The 15,786-nt window shown below is 35.6% G+C and overlaps 1 protein-coding gene and 1 pseudogene across 1 annotated transcript; one reads left to right on the top strand and one right to left on the bottom strand.

Annotated features, from left to right (window-relative positions):
• The first annotated feature begins 8,414 nt into the window (after positions 1-8,414).
• On the top strand, positions 8,415-10,671 carry LOC120141445 (annotated as a pseudogene).
• A 2,688-nt stretch (positions 10,672-13,359) lies between these two features.
• LOC120141502 (carboxymethylenebutenolidase homolog) lies at positions 13,360-14,653 on the bottom strand. Its single transcript, XM_039156349.1, has 3 exons — positions 14,477-14,653; positions 14,113-14,384; positions 13,360-14,021 (listed from the first exon to the last, which is right to left on the bottom strand). Exons 1-3 carry the CDS (start codon positions 14,588-14,590, stop codon positions 13,493-13,495), a joined length of 915 nt encoding a protein of 304 aa, XP_039012280.1. The 5' UTR covers positions 14,591-14,653; the 3' UTR covers positions 13,360-13,492.
• Positions 14,654-15,786: the final 1,133 nt, after the last annotated feature.

The following is a 15,786-nucleotide window of genomic DNA, read 5'->3' as shown; positions in this document are numbered from 1 at the left end:
GACCATCTTAGCCGAGACCTTTCGGTCTCTTAATCATTACAGAAGAACTGGTGGAGGAAGGTTCATTGGATGTGTTCAGCTCCTTCAAGTCTGGATTTACAGCCAATTCTGGAAGACTAACGGGGTTGCCTACCGCCGATTCAGCGTTACCTATTCACCATTGGGAGAGTTCATCACTATGAAATGACATGAAGGCGCTTCGAAGGAAGAATGGATGAAGGTCTTCACTCATCTTCAGGACCGGGATATTACTTGGAGAGCCTCCTGGTTGTTCCTCAGTGATGTTCTTTTCTGATTTGGGGATTCTAACACTATGACCTTACTTGGAATTTGGGGTGTAGTTGGGTATGCTCCGTTGTTGGCACTTAGACAGTATGGGGCACGTCAGTTTATCCCAGCAACATACGGATTATCTATATCAGAGTTTGTGTATCACGGTGACAGTTATAAGAAGAGGATCAAAGAGGCAGCCGAGTCATGGAAGAAAGTATCCCGGATGGATGTCGTGGCTGCCAGAGATATGCTTACTCCGGATTATATGGAGTGGCGAAGATTGAGAAAGAATGATAGCATCCCGATGCCATACTGTGAAGACACCCGGACCATAGAGGAACATTTCAGGCCTGTCCCTTCTGAACTTGAGATAGTCAAGGCAGAGTTTGAAGCTGTGAATAATGAGCTGAAACAGAGAGTTAAGGAACTTGAAGCTGAACGTTATCAATGGAAATTAGATGCCGATTCTCAGAAATATAGAGCAGACAAACTGGAAAGGGAGCAGAAAAGAGTCTATTTTGAGTTTGAAGACTTGAGAAAGGGGTACCAAGATAAAGTCAAGGATAACTCCTGAGAATCCAACGCTTGAGAATCCAACGCCCGAGATTTCCTGGATCAAGTAAAGAAGGCAGCTCGCCATCTACACGGCCTGGCAAGAGAAGCTGGAGTGGTCCAACAAGGCATACAACCAGTGACAGATGAAAACAGAAGACTTGTCAACCTGATGGAAGCTGTTCGGGGTCTAGAGAATTTAGTCCGAATGTACTTTTGATTGTTTTTATGTCTCTTACAAGATAAAATATTTTTGTCGAAATAAGGATTATTTATAATAATGGGCACTTTTCTGGATCAATGCCTCGAACATTTCATGCAATTTTTTCATTTTGCGTTGTGCATCTACATTTCATTTTTAACTATTTTCATAAACATGAAATTTATTCATAGAGGATTCGATGAAGTGGTTTTAACCACATGAAACCACATGGAAGCAAGATTGTAACATCAAAAGAAAAAACTGAAAACAATACAGTGGGAGCCTGATCAGCTGATTGTAGGACAAAGCCTGCCAGGATGATCTAAGAAAAGAATCCCCATATTCTAAGGGCTATGATATTGAAGCTGTTAGCTGTTAACACATAAGAATCCCCAAACATTCCTCTGAAAATTGTAAGGCGCTTGCCGAAGAAGGGGGCATGGCATATACCATTTGCACTTAGAGGATTGTTTTGTTTGAACAAGTCTTTGATCTTTCATGTTTGCTTAATCTTTTAAATGATTGAATTTATGATTCTTTCTAAGGTGGAGCAATTGAACCAATTTTAATCTTTAGTTCTTCGAATATTAAATGAATTAATTATTCTTTTAATTCTTCAAGAATTATAGATTTTTGACATATGGAAATATTAAACCTTTCTTACCCTGTCTCAAACCCCAGAATAAAATACCTTGATTCTTTGCCCAAAACAACTCGTGGTCATTACCAAAAAGACGAAAATTTGACATTACCTCCTTTTGAAATTTTTGAACATTGCCTTTATCTTTTTGATACACTCATCATACCTTTCTTTGAGTCAATAAGATCACACCACTGTCTTTTTTAGACTCAAAAATAACCTTTCTTACCATTAAAACCCAAGGCATTGAGTTGTTCATTTTAACATGAGCATTCTTCTAAAGAACCAACTTGGGGCATCTCGAGGGGAGCCTGAACATTGAGACATCTGGGAAAGAAGAAGAAGAAGAATTCGAAATAATTTTATCATACATTAATTACACTGTTTTCATATGAATAGAATTAATCTTGAAAATCTATCCCCCTGGGGATACCTCTTCTGTGAAGATTTACATATATGAAATGATGAACGGCTTTCTTTCTATATCCCTTCACAACAGGAGAAAAAATATATCCCTTGTGTCCCCTTTTGATCCTGTAGTATTTTTCTTCTGATTCAAGCCTAACCAAGGATCACCCTCCACACTAGGGGGCAAGGTGGAAGAAATATGCTCACATGAGCGAAGACATTGATTCAAATGAGATACCAAAAGGTGAACCAAATGCCAAGTGCGAAGATTCAATCAGAACAAAAAGGGCAAAAACAAAAAAGAAAAGAAACAAAAAAGAAGAAAACAAAAAAAAAGAACAAAAATCAAAAAGAAAAAGGGACAAAAAAGCACATGCAAAGATTTCCTAAAGACAAATGGTACATCAAGCTTCAAACTATGAGATTGATCAAGCACAATCATTCCCGAATCACTGAATCACTTCACTCGAAGATCATAGAGCATCAAGAGAGAGAAACATTTTGAGTAAGATTGAAGGCATCAGAATGAATTGATCCTTGGTTCAACACCCTAAAACACTTATTTGGGCCTATTTATCCTTTTCTTTTATAACCATGAACCCTGGCCTACATTACGTGCCTTAAAAGTCCCTTCTAATCATACATGGATTTCTAAACAAAAGAGAATATCTTCAGATTTCATCCCGCCCATCAGGATTAATCTTTTTTTTGAAAAAAACAATGTAATTAATGCATGGTAGAGAAAAATAACAAAGGGGGGTTCAAGACGTAAATCCTGAATAACGTCTTGAAACCAAAGGAGGATTCGAGTTGAAAACCTGAAAAGACGGCTCGAATATAAAAAATGTGCAACTGAGGCGATCACAAATTCCTTGATAAGGCATCGCACAATCCAAATATGACTATGAAAGCTGGGAGTCAGAGAACACTTCCAGTAGAAGAGCATGCAAGCTACCCCATCAAACCTTTGAGCATCAAATACCAAACCTTTGAGCATCAAATGCCAAACCTTTGACCAAACACAATAACCTGAGACTTTTTTATCCTTTCCTTACTTAACTATTTCCCAAAGATAGTTTTGATCTTGGCACGTGTCAAATAGCTATAATTTATTGAAGGATTAACATTGTAATTAAACATTTGATATCCAATGAACTCTAGTTTTATGATTCGTCTCAATTGTAAAACCGTGAAAAAGACAATATTTTCAAAACTTTTGATTAACATTTTTCGAAACTCTTTGATATTTTCAGAACTTTGAAAAATAAAAGAGAAAAAAAACATTATTTTTCAACAATACAGTCTCTAGAGTGGATCTTGGTAAATGACATGTGACTCTTAGACACAAAACTCATGTCAGAATCAATGCTGAAGCAAGAAATGAGGAACATTTGGGACATCTTTGGAGATTCAACATCAATATTGGGGCATTTTGGATATTGGGGGGCATTTTGGGGATTTAACATCCTAATGCAAATTATCAGGCCTTTTTCAGGAGATAAAATATAACCAATTCATCTTACATGCATCTTATGCATACATTTTAGAGCATCATATTTATCATTTTCCACATACATAATTTTTTGCAGCTTTTATAGTCAAGTTTCAACTTCAAGACGAAGGATACTCGATTCAAAAGCACCTTTAAAGATTCATGTTAGTTGCTTAACTCAGCAGCAAGAAGCTACACTTCGACCAACTCGACAGATTGAAAGTTTCTCTCGAAACAACACAATTTGCTCGAGAGTGGATTTCAACTTCACAACGAAAGATATCTAGCTCGAAGCCAAACATCCACGATTTCAAATCCACGACGGAGGATATCGTGCCACTCAAGACAACACAAGTTCAACTTCACAATGAAAGGACGGCTGGTTGACAACAACAATTTTCCAATTTCGGAGCCAATTTCAACTTCACAGCGAAGGATATTGGACTCCAGACAACGCAAGTTCAACTTCATGACGAAGGGACCGCTGGTTGTCAATAAACAATTTCCCAATTTCAGAGCCAATTTCAACTTCACAGCGAAGGATATTGGACTCCAGATAACACAAGTTCAACTTCACGACGAAGGGACCGCTGGTTGTCAATAAACAACTTTCCAATTTCAGAGCCAATTTCAACTTCACAACGAAGGATATTGGACTCCAGACAACGCAAGTTCAACTTCACGACGAAGGGACCGCTGGTTGTTAATAAACAACTTCTCAATTTCAGAGCCAATTTCAACTTCACAGCGAAGGATATTGGACTCCAGACAACGCAAGTTCAACTTCACGACGAAGGGATTGCTGGTTGTTAATAAACAACTTCCCAATTTCAGAGCCAATTTCAACTTCACATCGAAGGATATTGGACTCCAGACAACGCAAGTTCAACTTCACAACGAAGGGACTGCTGGTTGTCAACAAACAACTTCTCAATTTCAGAGCCAATTTCAACTTCACAACGAAGGATATTGGACTCCAGACAACGCAAGTTCAACTTCACGACGAAGGGACCGCTGGTTGTCAACAAACAACTTCTCAATTTCAGAGCCAATTTCAACTTCATAACGAAGGATATTGGACTCAAGACAATGCAAGTTCAACTTCACGACGAAGGGACCGCTGGTTGTCAACAAACAATTTCCCAATTTCAGAGCCAATTTCAACTTCACAGCGAAGGATATTGGACTCAAGACAACGCAAGTTCAAATTCACGACGAAGGGACCGCTGGTTGTCAATAAACAACTTCCCAATTTCAGAGCCAATTTCAACTTCACAGCGAATGATATTGGACTCCAGACAACGCAAGTTCAACTTCACGACGAAGGGACCGCTGGTTGTCAACAAACAACTTCTCAATTTTAGAGCCAATTTCAACTTCACAACGAATGATATTGGACTCCAGACAACGCAAGTTCAACTTCACGACGAAGGGACCGCTGGTTGTCAATAAACAATTTCCCAATTTCAGAGCCAATTTCAACTTCACAGCGTGGGATATTGGACTCAAGACAACGCAAGATCAACTTCACAACGAAGGGACCGCTGGTTGTCAATAAACAACTTCCCAATTTCAGAGCCAATTTCAAGTTCTCAGCGAAGGATCTTGGACCCAAGACAACACAAGCTCAACTTCACGACGAAAGGGCGGCTGATTGTCAACAAAATTTCATTCAGAGTCAATTTCAACTTCACAGCGAAGGATATTGGACTCAAGACAACACAAGTTCAACTTCACAACGAAGGGACGGCTGGTTGTCAACAAACAATTTCCCGGTTCTAGAGCCAATTTCAACTTCACGACGGAGGATATTGGACTCGGAATAATGCTACTTACTTGGATTTCAACTTCACGACGAATGATATCCAATTTCAGGCTCAACTTCACGACGAAGGGGCCACCCGCGGTTTCAACTTCACGACGAAGGGAATCGTGCACACAAGCATTATCCATTTTTAGATTGGATTTCAACTTCAAGACGAAGGATATCCAACTCGGCTAGAAGAGTTATCTGCCATCGAAATTGTCATGTTCGATTCCATTCAGCTCGATGACACATCAATCGCACTACTTTCCGGTTGCAGTCGAGGTTTTCAAGTCGAGAAGAGGACCTGGGTTAACCGTGCTTTAGTGACAAGCAACCATTTTCAAGCAAAAGTTATCTGTCAATGAAATTTCTGAGTTCGATTCCGATCCAAGGTCTTTAAACCGAGAAGAAGACCGAAAGGCAACGAGAAGCCACGTGTTGATTCAAATTTCGAACTACGGCTTCAATTTCATATCATTTTAAAGATGAACTCGGCTTCACGACGGAGGAGTCATCCGTAACTCAATTCGACAGGGAGTTATTGAAACATCAGAGTCAATTTTCAACTCCACTGAACGAAAAGTGTGTCTTTTAATCTTTTCCCTATCCCCGTTACACGACTATAGGCAAAGAGGGGCAGCTGTTAACACACATTTTCGTCCTATTAGGATTCAAACTCATAAAAATAGGATAGAATTTTGCTAGGATTCAAACTCCTAAAAATATGATAGAGTTCTACTATGATTTAAACTCCTAAAGATAGGATCCACAAGTACTATAAATAGCCATTGTAACTCACTATTGTAACACACGATTTACAGACAGGAGTTACACAAAAGGAACGCCAGAAAAATACGAGCAAAGAAAAAGTGATTTCGAGGCTATTGTAAACGATTCGAAGTAATAAAGGTGAAAGCTTCTTTTATCTTTCGGTTTCTCTTTACTCTTCACTTGCATGCGTTGTTAATCGTGTTTTCTTTGGAGAACCCCAAAGATAAATGTTTTAGCCGATGACCCAGAGGGAGTTTTTTCGAAACTTTGATTTCAGATATACGCTCCCTAGAGGCTATTTCGCAAAAACAAATTACATTTTTAGAATGAGAGTACGAAAATCTATCAAAAAAAAAACTTTTTTATTTTTGCCGGTTTTAATCTTCAATGTTCTTTGACATTTACCCACTTAATTTACATTCCTTTCATTTTAATCCATTAATTAGTTTTTTTTATATATATACATAATTGCTAATTTTATTTTTAATTTATCACTTTTTTAATTTTTCTCTATTTATATACGTTACCAATATATTATATTTATTTCTTTGCATTTTATTATTACTATTATATTTATTATTATTTTTACTATATTTTCCTTTATTCTATTTATTTATATTATATATGTATTTTTTATATTTTATTATTATATTTTTTAACTTTCTCTTTCTTTTATTATTTTTGTATTATTACTTTTATTATTTTTATATTATTTATTTTGTTACATATATATATATGCGTATGTTCTTTTAAATATTTTAGTTTTTATACCTATTATTATATATATTTAGTTTTTTTATCTTAAGTGCTATATTTTAATATATTATATATTTTTCTATTAATTTCTATATTTTTTATTATCATTATATTATATTATTTCTTTTTTTATTGATATATTGTTGTTATATATACATTTTATATTATATATATATATTCTACACAAGTTAATTATATCTACCTACTTTGTCCCCACCCCTCATCATTTTTTTCTCTTGTCAATTATACTTCACCAAACCTTACTTTTTCTTCCCTTTTCGGTGTCTTTTCCCTCTTAGTATATATATTATTTAATATCTATTTGTATTTATTCAATCTTTATTTGGTTTTTTTATCATTATATGTGTATATGTTCTTTTCGTAATTTAATTTATTAATTTATATATATATATATTTTTTTTTATTTATTATATATATATTATTCGTACTTTGTTTGTTTATTTGTTTATTTATTTTTTCTTTTTTTTTTTATATATTTTATTATTTATTTTTTTACTTACTATTTTATCTTTGCTTTCTCATTTTATCATTTTACTTAATTGTTTTCTTTTCATTTTAATTTAATTAATTAATTTCTTACCATTTATCTAACATGGCTTTTTTACTTTCTTAAGGGTACATTTTCAATCAATCAATGTAAGTTTTGGATCGTTTTTTACCTTTCAATTTAAACTTTCAACTTTCTTAATTAAAGACAACTGGAAATTACATAGTACCGAAAGGGCGGTTCAAGGGTGCTAATCCTTCCTTGACCGTAACCGACTCCCGGATCTGACATATCACTGGTAAGACGCAGATCAGGTAAGAAATAAGGTATCCGATCAACCCACTTTTCGTAAAGTAAATGATCGGTGGCGACTCCTAATCCATTTTTCAAGTCGAAGCCCAATTCCGGGGTACAACCGAAAGACGGTTGCGACAAATTTCTAGAATACTCTACATATGTACAAGCCTTGAAGGTTCTAGAGTAATCTACACTATTCTATCAACCTCCAAAGTCAAATATGGCCCAAAATAGCCCAAAATAGCTCAAAGTACGAGGGAAAACCCAATTTCGTGACATGTTGCTCAGGGTGCACTCCCTAATAGCCGACCTTGTTTATCATCGAAAGTCAAGCAAAAGGTTGATCCATTACAAGTTCATACTACAAATGTTTTCTCAATCTTGAATTCGAATCAACTTGATCTGAGTGAGTTCATGAGAGATTAAGCCCAGGCTCCTCAAGCTTAAATTTAACTCCTCGTTTCATTGGAAGTAATTATGCTGAAGGACCGAACAATATGAAATTTAGTTCCCAAATTTTATTTGGAATAAGGCTAAATTATCTAGATATATATATATATATATTATATATATATATATATATATATATATATATATATATAACAAAGTGGCATAATAACAGCTGGCAAAAGGGCCTGACAGACTAGTTCTCTCTATTTCAGTATTTCTTCTTATCACTCTACCCATTTTAAGCCCCGCCTTCACTTTTCAAAACCCAACCTCTCTGCTCTCTTCTCTTTTCATCTCAGTTTTTTTTTATTCTCAATCATCATCGCGTATCTGATCCATGGCCCAAGAGACTCAAACGCCCGAAACAGCGGCTGCCGAGGAAGTGGTGGTGGAGAAGGAGAAAGCCGAGGAGGCTGCACCGCCTGCGGTTGTTGTAGAGAAACAGGGTGAGGTGATCGAAGCTGTTGAGGAGCCTAAGGTGACTCAGTCCGCGTCTTTCAAAGAAGAAACCAATATAGTTGGTAAACTTCCTGACGCACAAAAAAAGGCTCTCGAGGAGCTTAAGCAGCTTATTCAAGAAGCTCTTCACAAGCACGAATTCAGTGCTCCACCCCCACCTCCTCCGGCTAAAGAAAAAGAAGCTAAACCATCGGCTAAGGAAAAGAAAGAGGAAGACAAGCCTGCTCCTGAAACCGAAGAAAAAGCACCTGAAAAAGTAGAAACTGAAGCAGCCGCACCTGTTGAAGTCAAGGAAGAAGAGAAGACTACACCACCTGCCGAGGCACCGGCACCCGAGACTGAGGTGGTTGAAAAAGCTCCAGCCGTCGAGGACGATGGTGCCAAGACTGTCGAAGCAATTGAGGAATCTGTCGTAGCAGTGGCCGCTCCTCCTGCAGCTGAGAAACCCGACGAAACTGCCTCTTCTGCTGTGGAACCGGAGGTAGTTCCGAAAGACGAGCCAAAGGAAGCTGAAGTTCCTCCACCTCCGCCGAAAGAGGTGTCTATATGGGGAATCCCGCTCCTCGCAGATGAAAGGAGCGACGTGATCCTATGGAAATTCCTAAGGGCAAGGGATTTCAAAGTGAAGGACACATTCACCATGATCAAAAACACTGTCATCTGGCGAAAGGAGTTCGGAGTTGAAAGCTTGCCTCGGAAACGAATTGGAGAAAGTGGTTTTCATGCACGGATTCGACAAAGAATGCCATCCTGTATGTTACAACGCTTACGGAGAATTCCAAAACAAAGAGTTATACCAGAATACTTTCAGAGACGATGAAAAGCGATCCAAGTTCTTGAGATGGAGAATTCAGCTCTTGGAAAAAAGTATCAGAAAGCTCGACTTCAGTCCCACCGGTATTTCTACCATAGTTCAGGTTAACGATCTCAAGAATTCCCCAGGATTTAGCAAAAAGGAGCTCAGGCAAGCTACCAACGATGCTCTTAACTTGCTTCAGGATAACTATCCAGAATTTGTGGCCAAATTACATATATAATTAAATTCTAAAAAATATCTTAAACATTTTGCGTCTTGGTATTAAATTTGAACAAATTTTGAATGTTGGTTTTGGATTTTGAAGGTGTTCATCAATGTTCCGTCATCCGTGGTGGTACTTGGCTTTGAATATAATGATTAGTCTTTTCCTCACCCAGAGAACCAAGAGCAAGTTCGTGTTTGCAAGTCCATCCAAATCAGCCGATATCCTTTTCAGGCAAGTGGACTCCAATAATTCCAATCTCTTCCCAATTTGCTTAATTTATTAGTAGAATATATGTGAAAAAATAAATAAAATACATAACTTGTGTTTAGATATATTGCCCCTGAACAAGTACCGGTTCAGTACGGTGGATTGAGCAGGGAGGGTGAACAATAATTTACCAATGCTGATGCCGCAACGGAGGAGATAATCAAACCAGCAACCAAACACACTGTTGAATTCCCTATAACTGAGGTAAGATAAGAGAACCTCGTTTAAAAACTTAAATTAAACGTAAAACTAAGATCACATGAACGACATTTGGTCGTTGGATTGGCAGAAATGTGCCCTGGTGTGGGAGGTACGAGTTGTGGGGTGGGACGTGAATTACGGGCCGAGTTCGTGCCCACAGCTGATGATGGATACACCGTGATCATATTGAAGACCAGAAAAGTAGGTCCAGCCGATGAAACTGTGATCTCCGACCGCTTCAAAACAGGTGAGGCTGGTAAAATTGTTCTCACCATTGATAATCAAGCCACAAAGAAGAAGAAGCTTCTGTATAGGTCCAAGGCCAAACCATATTCTGATTGAAGCTGCTTCAATGCTCAATAATTCCATTGGTCATGGGCAGACAACAAGGTTTCTTTCTGTTTGGAATTTTTAATTTTATAAATTTAGTGTTGGGGGATTTATTTAATATTTACTGAAGAAAAAGACTGTGTGAATGGAGTGTGCAATGTGAAAAACAAAGTGGTGGTGGTGTTCTTCATACTTGTTTTGACCTTTGTAAAGTTTGTGTAAATTTCTTGGTGTATGTTCATTGACCATTTGTTATAAACTTTTTTATTTGTTTACTAAACCAAAGGTCTACTTGTTTTATTTTTCAATTGAGTATAATATATTGCGATTATAACTTAAAAAATAGAAAATGAAATGTTTAAAAAGAAGCAATGAATATTTAATTTAGAAAAAATGGGAATCTTTCTGGGTCAAGCAAGGCAAAACAAACCGTCAAAATTCGATACCTTATAATTACCAGCTTAATTGATAATTAAATATTTAAACCATACGAATAAGAGAAGAGAAAAGGATTGTTATTTCGCCTTGATTAATTAAACATTTATAATATATCTAAATACTAATGGTAAATATATTAATATAATAAACACAAAATGAAAAATAAATTATTAGAGATACACAAAAAATCAAACCACATAACTTAAAGAGTTAATTGCATCATATAACCTCAAACTATGATCCTCATTTTAAATTGATCCCTACACTTTTAAATATTCTAATTTCATCTTCAAACTATGATACTCGTTCTAATTAGTCCTCAAACTTTTGAAGATTCCAGTTTTATCCTCAAACTATGACCCTTGTTCTAAATTGATCCCTAACCTTTTAAATCTTCCAACTTCATCCCTAAATTCATCCAAATATATAATTAATAACAATAATTTAACCTAAACTTTATTTTTATTCAAACATATAATAATATAAATTGACATAACTATTTTGTCAGCACGGAATGTGATTAGTATATACATATAATATGGGATGAAGTTGAAATGTTAAAAATGTTTGGAGACCAATTTAGAATGAAGGATATAGTTTGGGGATGAAACTAAAATGTTTAAAATTTTGAGGACTAATATAGAATGATAGTCATAGTTTAAGAATGAAATTAGGACATTTAAAAGTTTAGGGACTAATTTAAAATAAGAATCATAATTTGAGGACGTATGATACAATTAACTCTAAATTAAATTATAGACATATGAAAATTTATATAAATGTACGATATTTAAATTGATACAAATGTAACATGTCATCTTTCATACATAAAGCTCCTTAAAACCAACTTAAAAATAATTAGGGTAGGCTATGCATTTAGTACCTATTTTATCAGTTTTTGTTCGTATTAATACCTAAACTTTTAATTTTTTTAAAAGCATACCTAAAATTTAGTTTTTATTTCATTTAATACATTACCTTTAAAAATTTAAAGTGTTTAGTACCCAAACTATCAAATTTAATATGTTTTAGTATCTAAACTTTTATTTGTTTCCCAAAACTTAACATTAAATTTTGAACTTAGATACTAAAATGAAATAAAAATTAAATTTTAGGTATGATTTTTTTTTAAAAAAAATAAAAGTTTAAGTTTTAAAACATGAAAAAAATTGATAGTTTAAATAAATGCATAATTTACCAAAAAAGGGTAAATTACCCAACTATGCTTTCTTTTCATTTTGACCACTATTTTTGAATTCAAGTCAATCAGGTCACCCAACTATTTAAATGCATTCAATCAGGCCACTTGTCGTTAACATTTAACGGAAGTGCTGATGTGACAATTAATCAAATTTATATAATTACACATTTAGTCATTATTGCTTACACAATCTATCAAATTAGTCATAATTTTAAATTAAATCAATATATATTAACCATCCAATAATATGACAACGCGTGTCACAATATATATATTTTAATTTAATTTATATTAATTTAATAATTTTACTCCAATCAGGTGTGACATGAAAGGAAAATAAATTAAATCCAAGCAACTTTGTTTGGAATCGTAAATTAAATCAATATATTTAACCATCCAATAATATGACAACACGTGTCATAATATATTTTTAATTTAATTTAAATATTTTTTTCCATCAGGTAGTGATTGTCAATTTAGTGAAACTGTGATACTGATGAAAATCAGTGTATGAAAAGGATGCTTGTCAATTTTCTTGTCCAGGGTAGATGGTGCTGTCAATTTTTCTGACACTTCTAGTTACAGTCAATTAAGTTTTAACTTTCTAAAATATCTGCATATCAAAGATGCATCTAAGGTTTAGTTTATTTTGATATTATTCTACTTATTATATGTTTCAAGAATCTCTAAAAGAAAGTTAACTTAGTTCTCCTTCGGTTCCAAGAATCAGGAGTTGATGTATTTGAAGTTCCTCTAGTTGACAGATTTAAATTCAGAATTTCATCTGCTGATATTGTTTAGTCTTCCCCCCGGGAGTGTGTTCTGAATTTGAAGTGGGAAATGAATAACTCCTGTTGCAGTCTTGAATTTTGCATGGTTATTGTTTGTAGTTCAACCTGATTTGTCTTATGTCTACTGAGTGTTAATATCAAGGGTTCCTTTTCAGATGCTTCATTGCATGGTAAAGTTAAGGATGTGTGTGTAGGTCACATTGTCTCTATATAATTACACGAGTGGCCAGTCATGGCTTTGGATAGACTTGAGTAATTGGATCTTTGACCCGGGTACAACACAAAAGTTCATAGAGATTAGCTTATGTAAAAAGCAATCTTATGGGAAGAGATGGAAAATACTGTGTTTCTGACTTTGTCATCAAAGTTATCAAAAGCTGCACATTGCCTACTTCCTGTTCTTTACTGGCACATATATCAAAAGCAGCCTTTCAGTTACTCCTAATCACGTATTAACCCTCACTTAAGCTGAAATGGGGATTCTGGTAATTCTTGCAATGTAAATGAGATGAACAGGACATTAGCTTATACGCATCCTCGAGAACAAATTGCTTGTTCAGAGTATTGCAAAGAAGACACCAATTCTACCTTCAACAACCAACAAGAGAACCATAAACACAGATGCGCTCAGCTGTTTATGACAAGGGCATCATGTAGCCAATTCCTCATTAACGTAAACGCCTGCTCTGCATCTTCATCCTCTTCCAGAGATTCGGGTCGATGGGCAAAGGCATGACCTCTTCCTTTGAAGATCACAACCCTGGACCCTTTGCCAACGATCTTCTCAAACTCACCCAAAACATTAACTGGACAGAGCGGGTCATCGTCCCCTGAAATGAACAAGACAGGCACCTTTACCTTAGATGCTGCTGCCGGATCCATCCTGGTGCCATAAAACGAGACAGCAGTGCTAAAACAAGCACCCTGGTCTGCAGCTAAAATGTCAATCACTCGGCCGCCTCCGAAACAGAAACCGATGACACCAAGTTTCGTTGATACTCCGGCGGCGGTAAATTCATCAACCATCCATTTTGTTGAGGTCGCAATGTCATTTGCAACCCTCCGAGGGTCTTGGTTAGCCAACCATTGTTCGAACATTGTTTTCGGCCGGCTCTTTGCCCAGGAATCACCACGAAATAGGTCTGGAACAAGGACACTGCAATCTCATTTAAGCATACGAGGAATAAATACACATCAAGATAAAAGCAGAAGAAAAGCTTTTTATGTTTGAAGGTTAAGAATCATACTTGTAACCATGGCAGGCAACTTGGTATGCAAAATCTCTTGTGGCTGAATCTTGAAACCCAAAGATATCAGATAAAAGCAACACGCCTGCTCCATTATTGTTCTTCACTGCCTTGAAGAGATAAGCTTGGATATTGTCATCTCCTTCACCAACTGAAAGCTCAACTCCATTGACTAATTCACATGCTTCATCTTCCACTTCCTCTGCACTACACCTTACTCTCTCACCTCTGTTCTTTCCTACAGGTACTTGCCTGTTTAAATTGCATTTTCTCTGAACACAAACTGAAACTTTAAAGTCAGAATCTGCACATATTTTATATGATCAGTTTATAAGAGAGTTTAAAAGGGTTCGATGAACAGTACAAGAGTCGAGAGGAAGCGGAAGTGGTTATGATGGGTATGGCGCGGCGGAGGAAAGCCTCTTCTGGCGGTGCAAAAGGTGGCGGAGAGCAGGGAGGTGGTGGTGAAAGACTCCATATCTTGTGTTTCCGACAGGCCAGCGTGTGAGAGTGAATGAGAGAGATACAGCGGTTGCACTGTTTGCACACATCTATGGAACAGATGAAATTATTGAAGATATTTTGTATTTGTGGACAAAATGTATTTGGAATGTCTTGTATACTTTAATAACTAATTTAGAATGAAATATTTGTTTCTTCATCTTATATCAATTTTGCAGGCTACATTTTATTTAAATCTCTCGAAAATTCATTACAGCAAATTAAAATTCAACTTTAATAAAATAAAATAAAATAAAAACAGAATTTTAAGTACATATTTTAACTATTCTTTTAGACAATTAAAAATAGGCTTAATGCCAAATAAGTGCTCAACTTATATCTTTTGTGCCGAATAGGTGATTACGTTATTTTTTTTGTCCATCCAAGTGTCTAACGTTACAAACGTTACTTTTGTAGGTGTCCAAGCCGTCAACGACATTAGTTTTTCCCGTTAAGTGACACGTGTTATAATATGGTAATTTTGAAAAATTTATATAAAAATTTAAAAATAAAATTATATATTTTTAGAAAAGAAAAACACATAAATTTTGAAATAACCCCAAAAACTTTAAAAACCTTTATTTCAACCCCTAAACTCATGCCGACTGTCGCCATTTTCTGTCGAAGAAGCTCCACCCCACCTCCCCTCATCCCGACGACCAAAACCCCAATAAAATTATGACTGATTGACGATTGATCGACGACAAATCGATGTTTTATACCCCTATAAAATTGTGGTCTCACGCGATTTCGACGGTAGATCTGTGACAACTATGGCGGTATAAAACTAGGATGATCGCAAGAGCTACTTCGACGACGGTGGTCGTGGCATGAGAGGGTGTCGATGGTGGGTTAGTGTTAGAATTTGGGGATTTTAGGAATTTTAAGGTTTTTTTTGTAATTTAAAAGAAGTTAGGTTTTAAAATATATATATATATATATATATAATATTTAATATTTTTTAATATTTAATTTTTTTTCTTCAAAATTATCAGATTGTGACACGTGTCACTTAACGTAAAAACCTAAAATCGTTGACAGTCCGAACACTAAAAGAATAAAATTTATAAAGTTAAACATCTAAATAGACTAAAAAATAATGTAGACACCTATTCAACATAAAATATATAATTTGAGCACTTATTTAAGTATTAAATCTTAAAAATATAATTC

This window comes from Hibiscus syriacus, unplaced genomic scaffold, assembly GCF_006381635.1.
Source record: "Hibiscus syriacus cultivar Baekdansim isolate YM2019G1 unplaced genomic scaffold, ASM638163v2 tig00110809_pilon, whole genome shotgun sequence".
NCBI classification, from domain to species: domain Eukaryota; kingdom Viridiplantae; phylum Streptophyta; class Magnoliopsida; order Malvales; family Malvaceae; genus Hibiscus; species Hibiscus syriacus.
This window is presented reverse-complemented; position numbering and strand designations above follow the sequence as displayed.

Coding starts and splice junctions, on each gene's coding strand:
- LOC120141502 (XM_039156349.1), bottom strand. CDS start 14,590: ATGGAGTCTTTCACCACCACCTCCCTGCTCTCCGCCACCTTTTGCACC. Junction 14,385..14,476: donor TCCGCTTCCTCTCGACTCTT/GTACTGTTCATC, acceptor GTTTGTGTTCAG/AGAAAATGCAATTTAAACAG. Junction 14,022..14,112: donor GTTGCCTGCCATGGTTACAA/GTATGATTCTTA, acceptor ATGAGATTGCAG/TGTCCTTGTTCCAGACCTAT.